The sequence below is a fragment of the Lithobates pipiens genome, unplaced genomic scaffold (assembly GCF_037356315.1).
Source record: "Lithobates pipiens isolate NorthernLeopardFrog02 unplaced genomic scaffold, aLitPip1_a1.2 Scaffold_8, whole genome shotgun sequence".
Lineage (NCBI taxonomy): Eukaryota > Metazoa > Chordata > Amphibia > Anura > Ranidae > Lithobates > Lithobates pipiens.
This window is the reverse complement of record NW_027507903.1, coordinates 197,559,170-197,578,676: the sequence shown is the minus strand read 5'-3', so window position 1 is coordinate 197,578,676 and position 19,507 is coordinate 197,559,170. Positions and strand designations below refer to the sequence as shown.

Here is a 19,507-nt window from a genome sequence, read left to right as displayed (position 1 = left end):
GGTCTATATATAAAAATGAAATAAAAAATTACATAGCAATTTATCTAGTGAATCTAAATGTACATCTGTCCTGCAATTGTAAAATACCACATTATGGCCATTCATCCTGGGTTCACACTACTGTAGATATGGCACCACATTTAAATTGCATCCTGTCCATGTGAATCGATTGTGGAGTGTATGTGATTTTAATGACATCCCGCAGCTGGATGGCAAAACGCAACGCGATTTGCAGAATTGGATCGTATGAGTGTACCAGTTAGGATTTGATTCAAATCCCACCCCAGAGACATTGCATGTAATCCGCATAGGAATTCCTGCGCAAATTACAAGCGGTATCTGAACCGCAGCAGTGTGAACCCAGGCTGAATGAGGAGCATTAAATATATGTCTTTGTAAAAAGAGATACAGTTATAGAGAAGGCTTTAGGGAATTAGCAAATAAATGTAAGCAACGATATTTTACTACTGCCCATAATTGAAGAAAAATTATTCAGAAGAAAAAATTGCCTAAACAGCATTCATTTTGCCCCAATTCACACAGGATAAATGTGTATGCAGATACACTGGATGAATTGCTATGCTATCTTTTATAAATAGACCCCAAAGTAAAGCAATATGTTTCAGACACATTCAAATAGGCACAAAGGGTGGAATTGAAAAAAAAAATGCTGAAAATGACAACGCTTTTTAATAAGCTCCTAAATGTTTTGAATAGAAAAAATATTTGCTTTCATTCTATTATACACATGTATATTTCTACTTTGCCTGTTTCCATTCAAATTAGACTTTTTACATGTTTTACTATAGATTTAATATTCCCAATACTGAAACTGAGTTTAGAACTGAGATCGATCTGATAACACCAGTGCTATGAGCATAAACAACCTAAAAGCCACAGTTTCTAGCAGCTTATGTCCAAATCTCACAGCAATAAGCTATTTCAGAGGATGCCACGAAAATAGACTCCTAAAATGCTTTTGGTTAAGTGTTATTTGAAACTAGTTTTAACCACTTCAATACCGGGCACTTATACACCTTCCTGCCCAGACCAATTTTGAGCTTTCAGCGCTGTCGCACTTTGAATCACAATTGCGCGGTCTTGCTACATTGTACTAAATTTTTATCATTTTGTTCCCACAAATAGAGCTTTCTTTTGGTGGTATTTGATCGCCTCTAGGATTTTTATTTTCTGCTAAACCCAAAAAAAATACCGAAAATCTTGAAAAAAAACATGTTTTTTTTGTTTCAGTTACAAAACTTTGTAAAGAAGTACATTTTCTCCTTCACTGATGGGCACTGACGGGGCTGCAGTGACAGGCACTGATGGGCACCGATGAGGTGGCACCAATGAAGTGGCACTGATAGGCGGCACTGATAGGTGGCACTGATATGTGACATTGATAGACACTGATAGGTGGCACAAATAGGCACTGATAGGTGGCACGGATTGTCATGGATAGGTGGCACGGATTGGCATGGATGGGCGGCATGGATAGGTGGCACAAATGGGCATGGATAAGCGGCACGGATGGGCATGGATAGGCGGCACGGATGGGCATGGATAGGCAGCATGGATGGGCATGGATGGGCACTGATAGACGGCTTGGATGGGCACTGATAGGCGGCACTGTAATTTAAAGTATTGTAGGGATGGATGCCAATCAGTGCCAAACAATTATGCATGCCAATCAGTGATGCCCATTGTGGGCACTGATTGGCATCCATTATGGGCACTGGTTGGCATTCATTATGGGCACTGGCTGGCATCCCTGGTGGTCTAGGGGGGCAAACCTGGTTCTGGGCATCCCCTGATGGTCTGGTGGCGTCCCTGGTGGTCCAGTTTGGGCATCCTCGGGGGGGCTGTGCTGATAATCGATCAGCACAGACCCCCCTGTCAGAGGAGCAGCCGATCGGCTCTCCTCTACTCGCGTCTGACAGATGCGAGTGAGTAAAAGCCGATCACTGGCTCTTCCTATTTACACTGTAATCAGCCGTGATTGGACATGGCTGATCTCTCTGACGGAGACTCTTTACCGCGATCATAGTTGCGGGGTGTCAGACTTACACCCCGCAACAACGATCGCAGCGGCTTAATATCCCGATCGCGTCATATGACGTCCGGTCAGGATATTAAAACCACTTTGCCACCATCATTTTGCTATATGGCGGGCGGCAAGTGGTTAAACACGGTATTTCTCTTCCTAAAAAAATCAGCTGTATTCGCAATGACTGAGGACAATACCTTTTGTGAAGGAAAGGATTAAATTCAACAAACAATTGTTATAGGATCAAATGCTCCAAGTAAATTTAGGATTCTTATTGCATAGATTTCCTGTGAGTGAGCTATTGAGCTGTATTTAATATATTATTGTATAGTGCAAAGTGCATTAATGTGAAATCACCCATAGTGGAGATCTGGATGTGCTGTCTGGAAGGGGTAGCTGAATTAGAAAACAACTGCCCAGACTTATAAATCTTTGACAGGTAAAACAGTCAGTATATTTATATATTAGTGAAGCTTTACCGCTAGCGCCCCACCCCCCGCCCCAGTGTGAAAGTGCCCTAAGGCCGCGTACACACAGGCGGACTGTTCGCCCAACTTTGTCCGCTGAACAGTGTTTCAGCGGACAGTCCGCTCGTGTGTGGGCTTCAGCGGACAGTTTCATCGGACAGTCTGACGAACAAAGTTTTTCGGAATTCCCGTAAGACAGTCTGCTGAAACTTGGTTTGAGCGGACAGTCCGCTCGTGTGTAGGCTTGTTCGACAAACTAAGTTTCGCGCATGCTCAGAAAGGATTTACACAGCGAAGGTTGCATTGCAGTGTATTGGACGTCGTATTTTTCGTCCCGTCGTACGTGCCGTTCACGTCATCGCGCACGCTTTCAGCGGACTGTTCGTTCATCGTGTGTGGTCAAGTCCGCTCATGCAAATTTTGAGCGGACTGTTTGTCGGATTGTTTGACAAACTAAGTTGGGTGAACAGTCCGCCCGTGTGTACGCGGCCTTAGTGTGGCTTTTTCCCTTTAGTAAATGGAAGATTGTGTGCCTTTTTCTCCTTTGACAGTATTCGGTCTGTGTTTTTTCTTCCCTTTAATGCCCGGTACACACGGTCGGACTTTCCGACAGAAAATGTGCGATCGTATCATGCTGTCGGAAAATCCAATCATGTGTGGGTTCCATCTGACTTTTTCCATCGGAATTTCCGACACACAAAGTTTGAGAGCAGGATCTAAAGTTTTCCGGCAATAAAATCCGATCGTTTCAATTCCGATTGTGTGTACACAACTCCGACGAACAAAGTGCCCCGCATGCTCAGAATAAATTATGAGACGAAAGTTATTGGCTACTGCCCTCTTTATAGTCCCGTTGTACGTGAGTTACATCACCGCGTTCAGAACGATCGGATATTCCGACAACTTTGTGCGACCGTCTGTATGCAAGACAAGTTTGGGTTAATATCCATCGGAAAAAATCGGAATGTCCGTGTGTACAGGGCATAATTGGAATATAATTGGAATATAATCAATGTTGCTTTTCATGATAAAAAAAAGGTGTCACGCCTTTTTTTCTCCAAGACAAAGGGTGGTTTATGTGACTCCTTCTCAGTGACAGAATACTTAATACAGCTTAATCAAAATGAATCCGGTTAAGCAGGAACTGGACTAATTTTGATCCACGTGTGGCCGTTCCCATTCATGAGAATTTGACCTATCGATTGACTTTATGGGTTTGTTGGAAAATGTCCACTCAGACAGTGCATGCAGCCAATGTCTTGAAAAAGTATTGATACCCCTTCACATTTTCCACATTTTGTCATGTTACAAGCAAAAACATGAATTTATTCTATTGGGATTTTATGTGATAGACCAACACAAAGTGGCACATAATTGTGAAGTGGAAGGGAAATGACAAATGGTTTTCCATTCTTTTTACAAATAATTACCTCAAAAGTTTGACATGCATTTGTATTCAGGCCCTTTACTTTGATACCCCTAACTAAAATCTAAGACTCCATTCACACAGGGGCAACTTTGGATTCGACTTCAAGTCACCCCAAGTCGCCCCTAGTCGCCTCAAGTCGCACTACATGTAAAAAACAATGTAAGTGAATGAGAGCCGTCTTAATGCACACTACTGAAGTTGCTCCGACTTCAGAAAAGATTCCTGTACTACTTTAATCCGACTTCTAGGCGACTTGTACCCATTGATTTCAATGGAAGTCGCCTCCAATTCGGATCACCATCTATATTGAAGTGATAGTGCCGCTCTCTCACAGAATAATCAGCTTTCGAGGGGGAACTCCACGGCAAATTTTAAATAAAAAATGGCATGGGTTCCCCCTCCGGGAGCATACCAGGCCCTTAGGTCTGGTATGGATTTTAAGGGAAACTCCCTACTCCAAAAAAACGGCATGGGGTCCCCCAAAAATCTATACCAGACCCTTGTCCGAACATGTAGCCTGGCCGGTCAGGAAAGGGGGTGGGGACGAGCGAGCGCCCCCCCTCCTGAACCGTACCAGGCCACATGCCCTCAACATGAGGGGTGGGTGCTTTGGGGAAGCGGGCGCCCTGTGGCCCCCCACCCCAAAGCACTTTTTCCCCATATTGATGAGGACAAGGGCCTCTTCCTGACAACCCTGGCCGTTGGTTGTTGGGGTCTGCGGACGGGGGGCTTATCAGAATCCGGGAGCCCCCTTATAATAAAGGGGCCCCAGATCCTGGCCCCCCACCCTATGTGAATGAATAAGGGGTACATCGTACATCGTACCCCTACCCATTCACCTGGGGAAAAAAAGTGTCAATAAAAAGTAATTTATTAATCAACTCCGGGGGTCTTCTTCCGACTTCGGGGGTCTTCTTCTGACTTCTCCGCTCTGTTTGGCCTCTTCTCCCGGTGTCCGGCCTCTTCTCCCACTCTCTGGTGTCTTCTCCTGGTCTCTTCCGCTATCTTCGTGCAGCTCTTTTACTAGCGGAGAAGTCTCCGCTATCTTCTTGCAGCTCTTTTACTAGTGGAGGAGCCCGGTCTCCTCCGTCCTTCTTCCTTCTTCTCTCTTCTTTCTTCTTACGATGTTGGCACGACCCTCTCTTCCGCTGTAATGGCTTGTGCGACGTGCGTGGTGACTTATATAGGTATGGGGTGTGGTCACCGGAGAGATGATGGAAGAAGGACGGAGGAGACTGGGAGAAGACACTGGAGAGTGGGAGACGACACCAGAGAGCGGAAGAAGAGGCCAGAGAGAGCGAAGAAATCGGAAGAAGACCCGGGGAGTGGGAGACAATGCCGGAGAGCGGGAAAAGAGGCCGGTCACTGGGAGAAGAGGCAGAACAGAGCGGAGAAGTCAGAAGAAGACCCCCGAAGTCGAAAGAAGACCCCGGAGCTGATTAATAAATTACTTTAAAAACCTGTGTTGTGTTTTTTTTATTGACACTTTTTTCCCCAGATGAATGGGTAGGGGTACGATGTACCCCTTACTCATTTACATAGGGTGGGGGCCCCTCGCTCGCAGACCGCGACAACCAATGGCCAGGGTTGTCGGGAAGAGGCCCTTGTCCTCATCAACATGGGAACAAGGTGCTTTGGGGTGGGGGGGCCGCAGGGCGCCCCTTCCCCAAAGTACCCACCCCCCCATGTTGAGGGTATGGTACAGTTCATGAGGGGGAGCACTAGCTTGTCCCCACCCCCTTTCCTGACCGCCCAGGCTGCGTGCTTGGATAAGGGTCTGGTATGGATTTTGGGGGGGACCCACACCGTTTTTTTGGCATAGGGGGCTCCCTTTAAAATCCATACCAGGCCCTTAGGGCCTGGTATGCTCCCAGAGGGGGAACCCATGCCATTTTTTGAACATACTCACTGGGTCTAAGGAGGCTGCACACCCCTAAGATACATATAGAAGAGGATATAGGAACCACTCCCTGTGGGGATTTTTAGCATCTAATTGAGAGACATCAATATAAAAATTCAAAAATATATATTTTTTTTGGCACTAAATGATGAATACATCAGAAAGAATGAACATAATTAAAATATGAGCTCTGGTGTAACAAGAAGATATGCAAACCTTCATACAATAATGTTAAATATACAATTTCTTCCTAACAAATCTCTACTTAAAGGTTCCCGTATTTCTTTGCATATTTCAAAAAACCACTTGATGTAGGGAAATACCCCAATGCGTTTCAACCTGGAACTGGTCACGGTCTTCTTCAGGGGGTTCTTTATCTCTATTAATATAACAAGTGGATGATTAAAACATTAAGTTCCCTTACAACATCATTATTACAGTACCTATACAGATATCTCTGTATAGTTACCCTTTCCATCAGATACATGTATGCAAACCAGAGACTTTCATAAAAGCATCAATCTCCGTTAGAGATGATCCTGGACTGCCTCCGTCCTGCTTACCATATCCATAAAAACCTCCTGGGATGAGAGGGGGTTTCTACATGACTAGAGCCCCATTGGGACCTACAAGTGGTCACGAAAAAATATGAGGTTCCCACCATCCGGTCAGAAAAACAGAGGATTTCACCTAAAAATAAGGAAGACTATAGAAGGGAAAGACAGATTTGAGTGGTCAAATGAGGAGTATTTTCGTATAAATCTATGTATTGTGCTTTGTAGCGTTATAGAAAATTGAATTTTTTACCTATCCATTAACCTCCCTGGCGGTATGATTCAGTCTGGAATAAGGTGCTGAAAGCGGTACAATTATTTTGCATGGAAATCTGGCTTTTATTTTGTAGTCCTGTAATTCTTAGGAATAACGCTCTGAAATCTCTTCAAACCAGAGTCTAGCGGACATCCCGGGTATGATAAAGTTTATAATATAATAAAGAATAATAAAAATTATTCAATAATGTAATCAAATCCCCAAAAAAATGAAAAGGGGACATGTTTTGGTTGCTATGGACAATCTCCAAATTCCAAGCAGTAAAAAACAGTATTTATAATATAAAAGTGCATGCAGGGCATTGCACAAACCACTAGGGACAAAGGGGGTGTGTATTTTTTACTACAGCACTGTAATCTGTAAGATTACAGTGCTGTGTGTGTTTTGTGTCTTTTTACATTTTTGAATTTGCCGCCGTTCTCCGCTCCCGTGCGTCGTAACGTCGCAGGGAACGGAGCTCGGCGGCATTCGGCACTGTGAATCGAGCAGAGGACAGCTCGATCACACAGCGCGGAGGACATCGCTGGATCCAGGGGACAAGGTAAGTAACGTTACCTGTGTCCTCCCCTGCATCGAGCGGTGCAAGCCCGAGTCTGGCTCGGGGTTACCGCTATTGTAATTAAAATTCCAACCCGAGCCAGACTCGGGATTACCGCTAAGGAGGTTAATCTCTAAATTAGAAATTTATTTTTTATTTTTTTTTTTTTTTTTGGAGGGGAGAGGAAATTTATTGGAGCACAGAGCAGTACTCTATATATAAACTAGATATAATTCAGGGCTTTATTTTTTGCTGGATTCCTCTTCCTTTGAGAGGGTCTTGATTATTTCCTCTTTCTTGGCCTGAAGTCTTTCTTCGCGGCGCTTCCTTGCCTCCTTTGTCTTGGATCTGCGAGCTTCTGCCTGGTCAGCCAACAGCTTCTTGCGAGCCTTGTCTGCCTTAAGTTTGTGGATGTGCTCCATGAGAATACGCTTGTTCTTAAACACATTACCCTTGACTTTCAGGTACAGGCTGTGGTACATGTGCCTGTCGATCTTCTTGGACTCACGGTAACGGCGGAGCAGACGGCGAAGAATTCGCATTCGCCTCATCCAGGACAGCTTCTCAGGCATACGAGCATTAGCAGTACCCTTTCTCTTACCAATGCCCATGTGTCTGCCCTTCCTACGTGCAAGAGTATTCTTGCGGCAGCGAGCACGAGAATGAACAGTTACTGGCTTGCGGATAATCAGACCATCCTTAACCAGCTTCCTGATTTGCTGACGGGAGTTGGCATTGGCAATCTCATTGGTTTCGTTTGGATCCAGCCATACTTTTTTCTTGCCGCAGCGCAGCACGCTGGAGGCAAGCCTCTTTTGAAGTCTGAGCATGCTCATGGCTGCTGCTCTGCTCCAGCTCAGAAAGGAGAAATTTATTATATGTATATATTAGAGTTATATAAGCCATATAATAATATAGGGCTAAGGTGAGTATATAATTTATTAAATGAATAAAATTACCTGTGAAGGGAGTATGTGAAATAACATAACTTGAACAGTCCAACAGAGATAGAAATAAAAACTGAGCCAAACAAAGCAGAACCAAAACATAATTCAAAGTAAACTCACACCCTGTGTTTAGTCACATAAATAACGTGAAAGTAATGTGAAAAGAATATATAGTGAGTAACTAAATATGAGACAGTATGTGCAATAAAAGTTGGAATTAAAAGCTTAACCCCTTCATGCCTTAAGGGGAAAACAAATCGAAAAGCGCAAGTTCAATTTGTGACTTTGACATGTGTTAGTAAAACCGTACATATCATCACAACTACTTTGTGCATCCAGGTGAATTATATATATATATATATATATATATATATATATATATATATATATATATATATATATATATATATATATATATATATATATATATATATATATATATATATATATATATATATATATTATTTTCAGGATAAATTGGGCCTTCATTTGGTGGTAAATGGTAATGGATATATCCTGCTTTTTATTTTATTATCAAATGAAAACTGGCCCAAAATAGTTTAACCACTTGACCACTGGGCACTTAAACACCCTTAATAACCAGACCAATTTTCAGCTTTCGGTGCTCTCACATTTTGAATGACAATTACTCAGTCATGCAACACTGGACCTATATGAAATTTTTGTCCTTTTTTTCACACAAATGGAGCTTTCTTTTGGTGGTATTTAATCACCGCTGGGTTTTTTATTTTTTGTGCTATAAAAGAAAAAATACAGAAAAGTCTGTAAAAAAATGAATTTTTCTTCGTTTCTGTTATAAAATTTAGCAATAGTAATTTTTTCTTCATAAATTTTGGCCAAAATTTATACCACTACATATCTTTGGTAAAAATAAGTACAAATTGGTGGATATTATTTGGTCTTTGTGAAAGTTATAGAGTCCACAAGCTATGGTGCCAATATCTGAAAATTGATCACACCTGAAGTACTGACGGCCTATTTCAATTCTTGAGACCCTAACATGCCAGAAAAGTACAAATACCCCCCAAATGACCCCTTTTTGGAAAGAAGACATTCCAAGGTATTTAGTAAGAGGCATGATGAGTTTTTTTAAGTTGTCATTTTTTCCCACAATTCTTTGCAAAATCAAGATTTTTTTTACTTTTTTTTTTTTTTTCACAAAATTGTCATATTATCAGTTTATTTCTCTCACACAGCATATGCATACCACAAATTACACCCCAAAACACATTCTGCTATTACTCCCGAGTACGGTGATACCACATGTGTGAGACTTTTACACAGTGTGGCCACATACACAGGCCCAACATGCAGGGAGCGCCATCAGGTGTTCTGGAGCACCCAGGACAATTCTGACATTTCTCTCCTACATGTAAAAATCATCATTTATTTGCTAGAAAATTACATCGAATCCCAAAATATTATATATGTTTTTTTAGCAAACACCCTGGAGAATACAACAGTGGTCGTTGCAACTTTTTATCTCGCACGGTATTTGCGCAGCAATTTTTCGAATGCTTTTTTTTGGAAAAAAAACAGTTTTGTTCTTAAAAAAAAAAAACACAGTAAAGTTAGCCCAATTTTTTTTTACTGGTTATATGTTTTGAGTTACAGAGGAGGTCTAGGGCTAGAATTATTGCTCTCGCTCTAACGTTCGCAGCGATACCTCACATGTGTGGTTTGAACACCGTTTTCATATGTGGGCGGGACTTACGTATGCGTTCGCTTCTGCATGCGAGCACATGGGGACAGGGGCGCTTTAAAAAAAAAAAAATTATTGTTCATTTTACTTTATTTATTTTAGTTTGACATTTTTTTCCCCAAAAATAAATTTTTTGATCACTTTTATTCCAATTACAAGGAATGTAAACATCCCTTGTAATATGAATATGGCATGACAGGTCCTCTTTACAGTGAGATATGGGGTCAATAAGACCCCGCATCTCACCTCTAAGCTGGGAAGCCTGAAAAAAAAAAAGATTCTGGATTTGATCGTATTGGCGAGGGGGGGTGTCTATGGCTGGGTATTGCAGGGTATCACCGACTATGGCTGGGTATGGCTGGGTATCTCAGAGTATGGCTGGGTATCTCAGAGTATGGCGTTGCAGAGTATTGCATTGCAGAGCATTGCAGGATATTGGAGGGTGTTGCAGAGCATTGCAGAGTGTTGCACGGTATTGGCAGGTGTTGCAGAGCATTGCAGAGTGTTGCAGGGTATTGGTGGGTGTTGCAGAGCATTGCAGAGTGTTGCAGAGCATTGCAGAGTGTTGCAGGGTATTGGCGGGTGTTGCAGAGCATTGCAGGGTATTGCAGAGTGTTGGAGAGTGTTGCAGAGTATTGCAGAGTGTTGCAGAGTATTGCAGAGTGCTGCAGAGTGTTGCAGGGTATTGCAGAGTATTGCAGGGTATTGCAGAGTATTGCAGGGTATTGCAGAGTAATGCAGAGTAATGCAGAGTATTGCAGGGTATTGCAGAGTATTGCAGGGTATTGCAGAGTATTGCAGGGTATTGCAGAGTAATGCAGAGTATTGCAGTGTATTGCAGTGTAATGCAGAGTGTTGCAGAGTATTGCAGAGTATTGCAGAGTATTGCAGAGTAATGCAGAGTATTGCAGAGTAGTGCAGAGTAATGCAGGGTATTGCAGAGTAGTGCAGAGTATTGCAGAGTAATGCAGAGTAATGCAGAGTATTGCAGAGTAATGCAGAGTAATGGCAGGGTATTGCAGAGTATTTGCAGGGTTAATTTTCAGTGAGCAGCGATGTGCAGATGCAGCCCACATCGCTGCTGACACCGATCTCTTCCCCATCCGCTGTTCCGATCGGTACAGAGAGGGGGAGGGAGGAACCGGTGTCATAACATGACGCCGGTTTGTTTACAAGTGATCACTCCGTCATTTGACGGAGCGATCACGTGGTAAACGGTCGCTATCGTGATCCGTGATGCGCCGGGTCCTGTGGACCCGGCGGTCATGGATGCTCTCGAGTGCGCGCCCCAGGGGGTGCGCGAGAGCGGAATTCTGGGAGGACGTCATATGATGGCCTCCCAGAGTTAAGAAACCGCCCTGTAGCCGTCATTCGGCTATAGGCGGTTATTAAGTGGTTAAAAAAAACTTTTTTTTTAAATGTAGCTGTATATTTCTTGGTACTACCATAATCTACCACCAAAGAACAACCCAAAATAAATCCTCCTACTGACAATTGCACCAATACCACATATGTGTATGCTAGATATTTTATGTACCCGTAGTACAGCCCAAAAACAATAGTCTGCATTTTGCTCTTTTTTATCCTACATAAAACACACTGACACTAATGCCACGTACACACGATCGGACTAGTCCGGAGGACAACCCACCGGACTTTGCAGCGGAGGTCCACCAGACTTTCTGAATGAGCGGACCTGCCCACACATGACCGGACTATGGCGGGAGTCCCCCGCCCGCAGAATCCACCGGACTGTGACATCATAAGGGGGCAGGGTCACCATGTGACATCACTCGGTGACCCCACCCCTTGTCCCTATATAAGTCGCCGCTCAACTCGTCCCTGTCTTTGCGGCCAGAGAGAGCGGCGTGTCAACATCCCAAGGAAGAAGAAGAGAAGAAGGCGGCGGCGACAGAAGACCGGGCCAACGCTAGTAAAAGAGCTAGCAGAAGATAGCGGAGGCCCAGCAGAAGAACCGAAGAGAGGGACAAGACCCCTGAAGAGGGGGACAAGACCCCGAAGTTGAAAGAAGACCCCCAGAGGGTGGCGGTGACAAAGAAGAAAGCCAGGCTCCTCCGCTAGTAAAAGAGCTAGCAGAAGATATCGGAGGAGTCCGCGAGAAGACCCCCCAAGACGGAAGAAGAGAAGACCACCGGAGCTGTCCAATAAATTAATTTAAAAACTTGTGTTGTGTTTTTTAATTTACACTTTTTTGCACCAGGTGAATGGGTAGGGGTACATCATACCCCATACTCATTTACATAGGATGGCGGGCCGGTATCTGGGGGCCCCCTTATTAAAGGGGGCTTCCGGATTCCGATAAGCCCCCCGCCCGCAGACCCCGACAACCAGTGGCCAGGGTTGCTGGGAAGAGGCCCTTGTTCAAAAGGAGGTATGCAAATATGCAGCCCCATGGCAAAAAGCCCAGTGCAGTGGGGCTGCATATTTGTGTCACATCAGCGTGAAGGGGTCAGTTTCAATGTTTACTGATAATACCAAGTTATGCACAGGATATAGCATCATTACAGGAAGACCTTGCCAAAATATGCCTTTGGGCAGCTACATGGTAGATATGGTTGAATGTTGAAAAATGTAAAGTTATGCACCCGGGTGCCAGAAATATACATGCAAAATACACATCAGGAGGAACACCCCTTGGAGAATGAGTGATGGAAAGGGATCTGGGGTGCTTGTAGATCACAGACTTAGCAATATCATACAATGCTAGGCTGCAGCTAATAAAACATACATTAAAAAGAGCAAACATTCAGAAAAAAAAACAATCATTTCTTTCCTTTACAAAACACTGGTTCAATCCCATCTTCAATATGCAGTTCAGTTTTGGTCACCAATCATCAGAAAAGATGTTGAATTAGAGAGAGTTCAGCAAAGGGCAGCAAAATTAATAAGGGAGATGGAGGACCTCAGCTATGAGGATCGATTACAAAGATTACAGTTCACTGTGGAAAAGAGGTGTTATGATTACAATGTACAAATATATCAAAAGTGACTTCAGTAACTGTAATACATTGTTTACTCTTAGGTCCCTGAAGGAGAAACATAGCCACAATTTGAGGTTAGAAGAAAGAAGGTCTAACCTTAGATTGCAGAAAAGGTTATTTACTGTTACAGCAGTAAAAATATGGAACTCTCTTTCCCAGGAAGTGGTAACAGCTGAGAGTGTCTTTAAAGGGGAAGTAAATGCACTGACATTTAAAAAAAAATGCAACCTGCAAGGCGAAGGCATAACGAGCTAGTGTGAATAGCATACTAGCTCATTATGAATAACTCACCTGAGAACGAAGCCCCCGAAGCAGTCCTCCTTCTTCATCTTCACCACTGCCAGGTATCCCGGAGTGACTTCCGCGTCTCGCTGCTCCGGCGCTGTGATGATGTCACTCCCACGGATGCGCACGGGAGCCGCCACGAGCGGCTTATCGCCGTTATCTGCGGCGTGCTCAGTGCGCCTGCGCGCCACTGTCTGCGGCGCATGTGCCGTAGACAGCGGTGCCTGTCTTTTTGTAAATATCTCCTAAACTGTGTAGGTTTAGGAGATATTTCTTGGACCTACAGGTAAGCCTTAACCCCTTCCCGCCACGCGTACGCAGATCTGCGTACTCGGCTTCCGGGGGTATACCGGGATGATGCCCGCACCTGCAGGCATCATCCCGGTACCGTTTTTTACAGCGGGCGATTGGCTTTCCAGCCATAACAACCGATGCGGCTAAAAGCCGCTCGGCTGTTATGCCGGAGGAGCGGGAGGGGACGTCCCCCCCTCCCGCCGCCTCTCGCCGCTGTTACCGGTGCTCCCGCTCGATCGATTAGTCTCCTCATCGTAAACACGGAAGCGACGTCATGACGTCACTTCCCGTTTACTCGGCTGCCAATGGCGCCGGTTTTAAAAAAATATCCGGTATTCAGAATCGCCGTTTTCGGCGATCTGAATACATTGAAGTGTAAAGGAGGGGTGGGGGGTCTTTTAGACCCCCGATCCCTCCATAAAGAGTACCTGTCACCACCTATTACTGTCACAAGGGATGTTTACATTCCTTGTGACAGCAATAAAAGTGATCAAATTTTTATTTTTTTTTAAAAACAATTTAGTCATTTTAAAATAAATAAAATAAATAAAAAAATAAATAAAAAAATTTTCAAAGCGCCCGCCGTCCCCGCGAGCTCGCGAAGCAAAGAAAACGCATACGGAAGTCGCGCCCGCGTATGTAAACGGTGTTCAAATCACACATGTGAGGTATCGCCGCGATCGTCAGAGCGAGAGCAATAATTCTAGCAGTAGACCTCCTCTGTAACGCTAACCTGGTAACCGTAAATTCTTTTTAAAGCGTCGCCTATTGAGATTTTTAGGTACCGTACTTTGTCGTCAATCTACAAGTGCGCGCAATTATAAAGTGTGACATGTTTGGTATCTATTTACTCGGCGTAACATTATCTTTCACATTACGCAAAAAAATTGGGCTAATTTTACTGTTTTTTTTTTTTTATTCATGAAAGTGTCCCTTTTCCCAAAAAGTTGCGTTTAAAACACCACTGCGCAAATACCGTGTGACATAAAATATTGCAACAATCGCCGTTTTATTCTCTAGAGCCTCTGCTAAAAAAAATATATATAATGTTTGGGGGTTCCAAGTAATTTTCTAGCAAAAAATATGGATTTTAACTTGTAAACACCAAATTCCAAAAATAGGCTTAGTCATGAAAGGGTTAATCTAGGCTTACCTGTAGGCCAAAGTGGTTTGTAAGGGTTTACAACCACTTAACTTCAAACAACTATTAGATGTCTTCCACAGGAAGCAGAATATACAGGTCCATGAAAATCATTACAGCCTAAAAATCACACAAACACATGGGTGTCTGATCATCATTTCAACACAGTTTAGCAATGGACTTTAGACATGAACTTTAGTCCTATATGATTTTTTATATATTGCACTGGTATTTATGTTTGAAATTCATCTCTAGCTGAATTTATTGCACGTTAATTAGTACATTGTTTATTTTATTTTATTGTATGTATTTCTTTCTTTTATGCAATATTTTGCTATTCATTTCCTATATTTTTCATACACTATTGATTGCACTGAATGCACTTTGGTAATCTTTGCACCTGTTATATGCATTGTGTTATATATTGTAAGTATATTTTTAGCACCGCGCTTCTTATTTACACACACACACAGGTTGAACTGGACAGACCAATGTTTTTTTTTTTCAACCTTATAAACGATGTAATTACTGTATATACAATCCCTCGTTTGCTTCAAGTTTTGACAGCCCACAAACCTTCAAAGCTTGATTTGCTCAGGATGACACAATGTTATACACTTTGTATTGCAGTGGCGGCCCGCCCATAGGGGGCGCCCGGGCGCCGCCCCCCCTCCCCCTAGGTGTAAAAAAAAAAGGAAAAAAAAAAGTAAAAAAATAAATAAAAAAATACGGACCCTTTAAGACATTTAAAAAAAAAAAAAAATGTCATTTAACAATTTAACATAGTGTACTGTGGGGGCGGTCACAGTGCACTATGAGAAGCGCCACGTCGATGCAATCACAAGATTGCATCCATGGCGCTTCATTTGCGGGTTAAAAACCCGCCTTGTGGCGCACTGTAGAACGCCGACTTGCTTCCTCCCGTAAAATCACGATTCTACGGGTGGGAGCATTGTCATTCTTAGACAGGCAGGTCACTTCCGGCTTTCGGCTGCTTCACGAAACCCGGAATTGACATCGGCAGCTCCGTTCCTCAGCCCAAGCGGAGCTGCAAGACAGTGAGGCAGGTGAGTCACCGCATAAAGGCTTTCTGTATACTTTGTTGAGAATGTTCATGCATTTAGCTGAATGAATGGAAAAAAGCTTTCACAGAGCCAGAAAGGTTTTCTATACTTTGGTAATAAATTGCTAAAATGTACCTTTTGGGTTATTATGGTGTGTGTCCAAGGTCATGGGTGGAAATTAATCGCTTTAGAAAACTGGTGTCTCATGATCTGCTTGTGTCTAGATTTTGCTTATCAATGTCTAGAACATTTTTTCCACAGAGGTTGAAGAATCTTTTGTATACCACATTGAAATTTAATATAATAAAATGTTTTTTTCCTTCTTGATCAATCAATGAAGGACGCAGGATTCACAGACTACTGGGTTAAGGAGGATTTGGACCCTGGCAAACAAAAAGACAGTGAGCAGTCTGGTATGACCCCTCCAGCTTCCAACATGTCCCAGTTTATTGTTAGTGCCCTGGGTGGATAGTTACTATAGACACCTTTTTTCCACTGAAGAAAGTTTTTACTGTTTTAAAAAAAAAAAATCTTCAGTCAGGACTCCTGGCCTCCCTTCTTGCCACTGCTCCTAATCACATGAAACATACATTTTAACCTTTGCTAGTCTTTACTGCTAGTGGCCTAGTCACCCCTGTCACCTAAAGCTCTCCTGCTACATGCATCCCATTTAGGAGTACTCAAGAACTTGCCTTATATCCTGACCTGAGTGCTGTTCCTGCTTTGCAGCATGACATGGGAAATCCCATACACGGGGGGGGGGGGGAGCAGTCTAGCTGTATTGGGTCCCTCCAGCTCTAAATCCCCTAATAGTTCCCTCTGAGGCTGGGTTCACACCTCTGCGGCAGCGAGAACCGGATGTGATTCGCACCGCACTGCAGTGCAAATCACATCCGATCTCTGTGCGATGCGAGTTCAGCCATACAAATAGTATGGCTGAATTCGCATTGCACCCACCGCAAACTCGCACGGGACCCTTTTTTTGGTCCGCAGCAGAATCGGATCGCATGGGTGTTCACACCATGCGATCCGATTCCTGTCCGAGTTTGCAGATCGCACTGCGATATGCGAACTGATCTGGGGGTGTCATTAACATTTCACTGACACTCCCAGCAGTCCGCATAGGGCAGTGTGAACTGCCGGCGGGAGGCATGCGATGCGGGAAAACGCAGCGGATTCACGGCGTTCCCGCTTCGCTCCAGTGTGAACCCAGCCTCAATGCGGTATTCTTATTCAGCAAAGTGCAAAAAGTAATGGTCTGCTGATGCTCTGTTGCTTGTTGTTACTCACAGTTAATTTGCTGGCAAAGACATTTTATAAACCTTTTTTGTATTTTAGTGTAAATGTGAGATCTGAGGACTTTTTGACACAGATCTCATATTTAAGTGGACCTGTCATGCTTTTTTCTATTACAAGGAATGTTTACTTTCCTTGTAATAGGAATAAAAGTGACACCATTTATTTTTTAAAACTGTGGAAAAAATGTTTTTTAAAGCACCTAGTCCCGACGATCTCGCGTGCATAAGCGAACGCATACGTGAGTACTGCGCCCGGCCGCCCCCATATGAAAACGGCGGACAAACCAGACATGTGAGGTATCGCCGCGATCGTTAGACTGAGCTCAATAATTCTAGCCCTAGTCTTCCTCTATAACTTAAAAGATGCAACCTGTAGAATTTTTTAAACGTTGCCTATGGAGATTTTTTAGGGTAAAAGTTTGACGCCATTCCATGAGCGGGCGCAATTTAGAAGCGTGACATGTTGGGTATCAATTTACTCTGCGTAACATTATCTTTCGGAATATATCTAAAAATTTGGGTAACTTTACTGTTATCTTATTTTTTTATTAAAAAAAATTATTTTTTTTCCAAATAAAGTGCGCTTGTAAGACCGTTGTGCAAATACAGTATGACAGTAAGTATTGCAATGACCGCAATTTTATTCTCTAGGGTGTTAGAAAAAAAAACAATATATAATGTTTGGGGGTTTCTAAGTAATTTTATAGCAAAAAAAACTGTTTTAAAGATGTAAACACCTAAATTATAAAACGAGGCTGGTCCTTAAGTTGTTCAGAAGGCATTTGCTGTATATAACGTTTAAGACTGATAATATCACTGCTCGGTCAGATACATAAACCCAGGGCAGGGACATATTTAAGGCCAGGCAAAAGGGGCAGCTGCCCTGGGCCCTGGCATTGTTGTATGTCCCCAAGCAGCTGACTCATACTTGCAAACTATCCCAGTTTAAATTCCCTTGTCCCTTGAGGTTTTAGTCCTGTGCTATGTCCCAATATCTCAGTGTGAAATTCTGTTACTAAAGCTGCCCAGCCCTATTGTTGTGTACAGATAACTCAACTGCAGAGTGCAGACCCTGTGTTTACATGTAAATACCGGCATTCATATGTAAATAGCGGCGGACTGGTGGCATTGATATGTAAATAATAGAGGGGCCATTCATATGTATATCATATCAAATACACATTTTTGCCCAGGGTCCAATCAATATTAAAGCTTTTTTATTTATTTATGTATTTATTTATTTTTATGTAAAAGGATGAACTTCCGATGCAAAAGGCTGGGCCCACAAATCTATATATGATGTGCAGGATCCTGTGTATAATGTAGAGCCTGGTATGATATATAATAATAACTGATAGCTGTTGTTTTTCCAAGATAAACTTCAAATTTCTGGCTGTGTTTTTCACATGGCAATATTGAATAAACATGCATCCAGAACAGCAGGAAAAATGTTGTGATCAGATTGAACCTACATTATGTACCCTGTACACTTGTCCTCTGAAGTCTATTGCCACTGTATAAAAGCCAGCCAGGAACTCAGCACAGGGATGGGGGGAACCCCTTATAATGGGCACAGCAGCCAGCAGCTGTACAGGCCCGGGAACTCAGCACAGGGATGGGGGGAACCACTTATAATGGGCACAGCAGCCAGCAGCTGTACAGGCCCGGGAACTCAGCACAGCCATGGTGGGAACCCCTCATTATGGGCACAGTGAGGCTGCAATTGATGGGCAAGGTGAGGCTGCATTTGATGAAATAGACACTTGCATTTGGCAGCGCCATAATCTCTCTTTTAAACTTACCCATACTTTCATTTGACTCATAGGTATTGATCATTGTGCAATTTATTTTCAAAATGACTGAAAATTCGGTTCCATCTTTGAAACTATTTCCCTTCACAAGGCGTACAGATGAGGAAAAAATGAGGTTAAAGGAGCTTGGACCATATCAACCCAAACTGCAAATTCAGCAGAGGTCAAGTGATCGTGGTCGAGTTTACACGCAAAGCTTTTCCACCACTTCTTATAATAAATGGAGTTGGCTAGCTGGATGTGATGTGACTCATGCATGTTATTGTTTTCCATGTTTGCTATTCCAAAGTCATGGCACCAACACGCTGTGGATATCAACAGGGGTTAACGACCTAAAGCATCTCACTGAAAAATGCAAGCGGCATGAAACTACCCAAAGCCATCTTGACAATGTTATGAGGCTCGAGTTTTTTGGAAAGTGTAGCATTGGTGAACAGCTAGATGCAGGCTACAGAATTTCCATTAGAAGACACAATGAAGAGGTCACAACAAATCTACACATCCTGTCTAGGATAATAGACTGCGTGAAATTTTGTGGTGCATTTGAGCCGGCTTTGCGTGGTCATGATGAGAGTGAGAGCTCCGAAAATCCTGGGATATTCGTGGCTTGGTTGATTTTGTTGCTTCTCTTAAAGGAGTTTTGAAAGAGCACCTTGAGAATGCCACTGTTTTTAAGGGCACTTCAAAAACTGTGCAGAACAAGCTGTTGGACTGTATGCTGTCTGTAGTG

The 19,507-nt window shown here is 43.1% G+C and overlaps 2 protein-coding genes across 2 annotated transcripts in view; both read right to left on the bottom strand.

Annotated features, from left to right (window-relative positions):
• The window catches only part of GRM8 (glutamate metabotropic receptor 8), a 1,454,623-nt gene that overhangs the window by 515,658 nt on the left and 919,458 nt on the right, over positions 1-19,507 (bottom strand). The window lies entirely within an intron of this gene.
• Positions 7,432-8,081, bottom strand: LOC143964364 (large ribosomal subunit protein eL19). Its single transcript, XM_077474081.1, has one exon. It carries the CDS (start codon positions 8,046-8,048, stop codon positions 7,455-7,457), a length of 594 nt encoding a protein of 197 aa, XP_077330207.1. The 5' UTR covers positions 8,049-8,081; the 3' UTR covers positions 7,432-7,454.

Bases quoted from the DNA above. Each gene is read 5' to 3' on its own strand.
- LOC143964364 (XM_077474081.1), bottom strand. From the start codon at position 8,048: ATGAGCATGCTCAGACTTCAAAAGAGGCTTGCCTCCAGCGTGCTGCGC.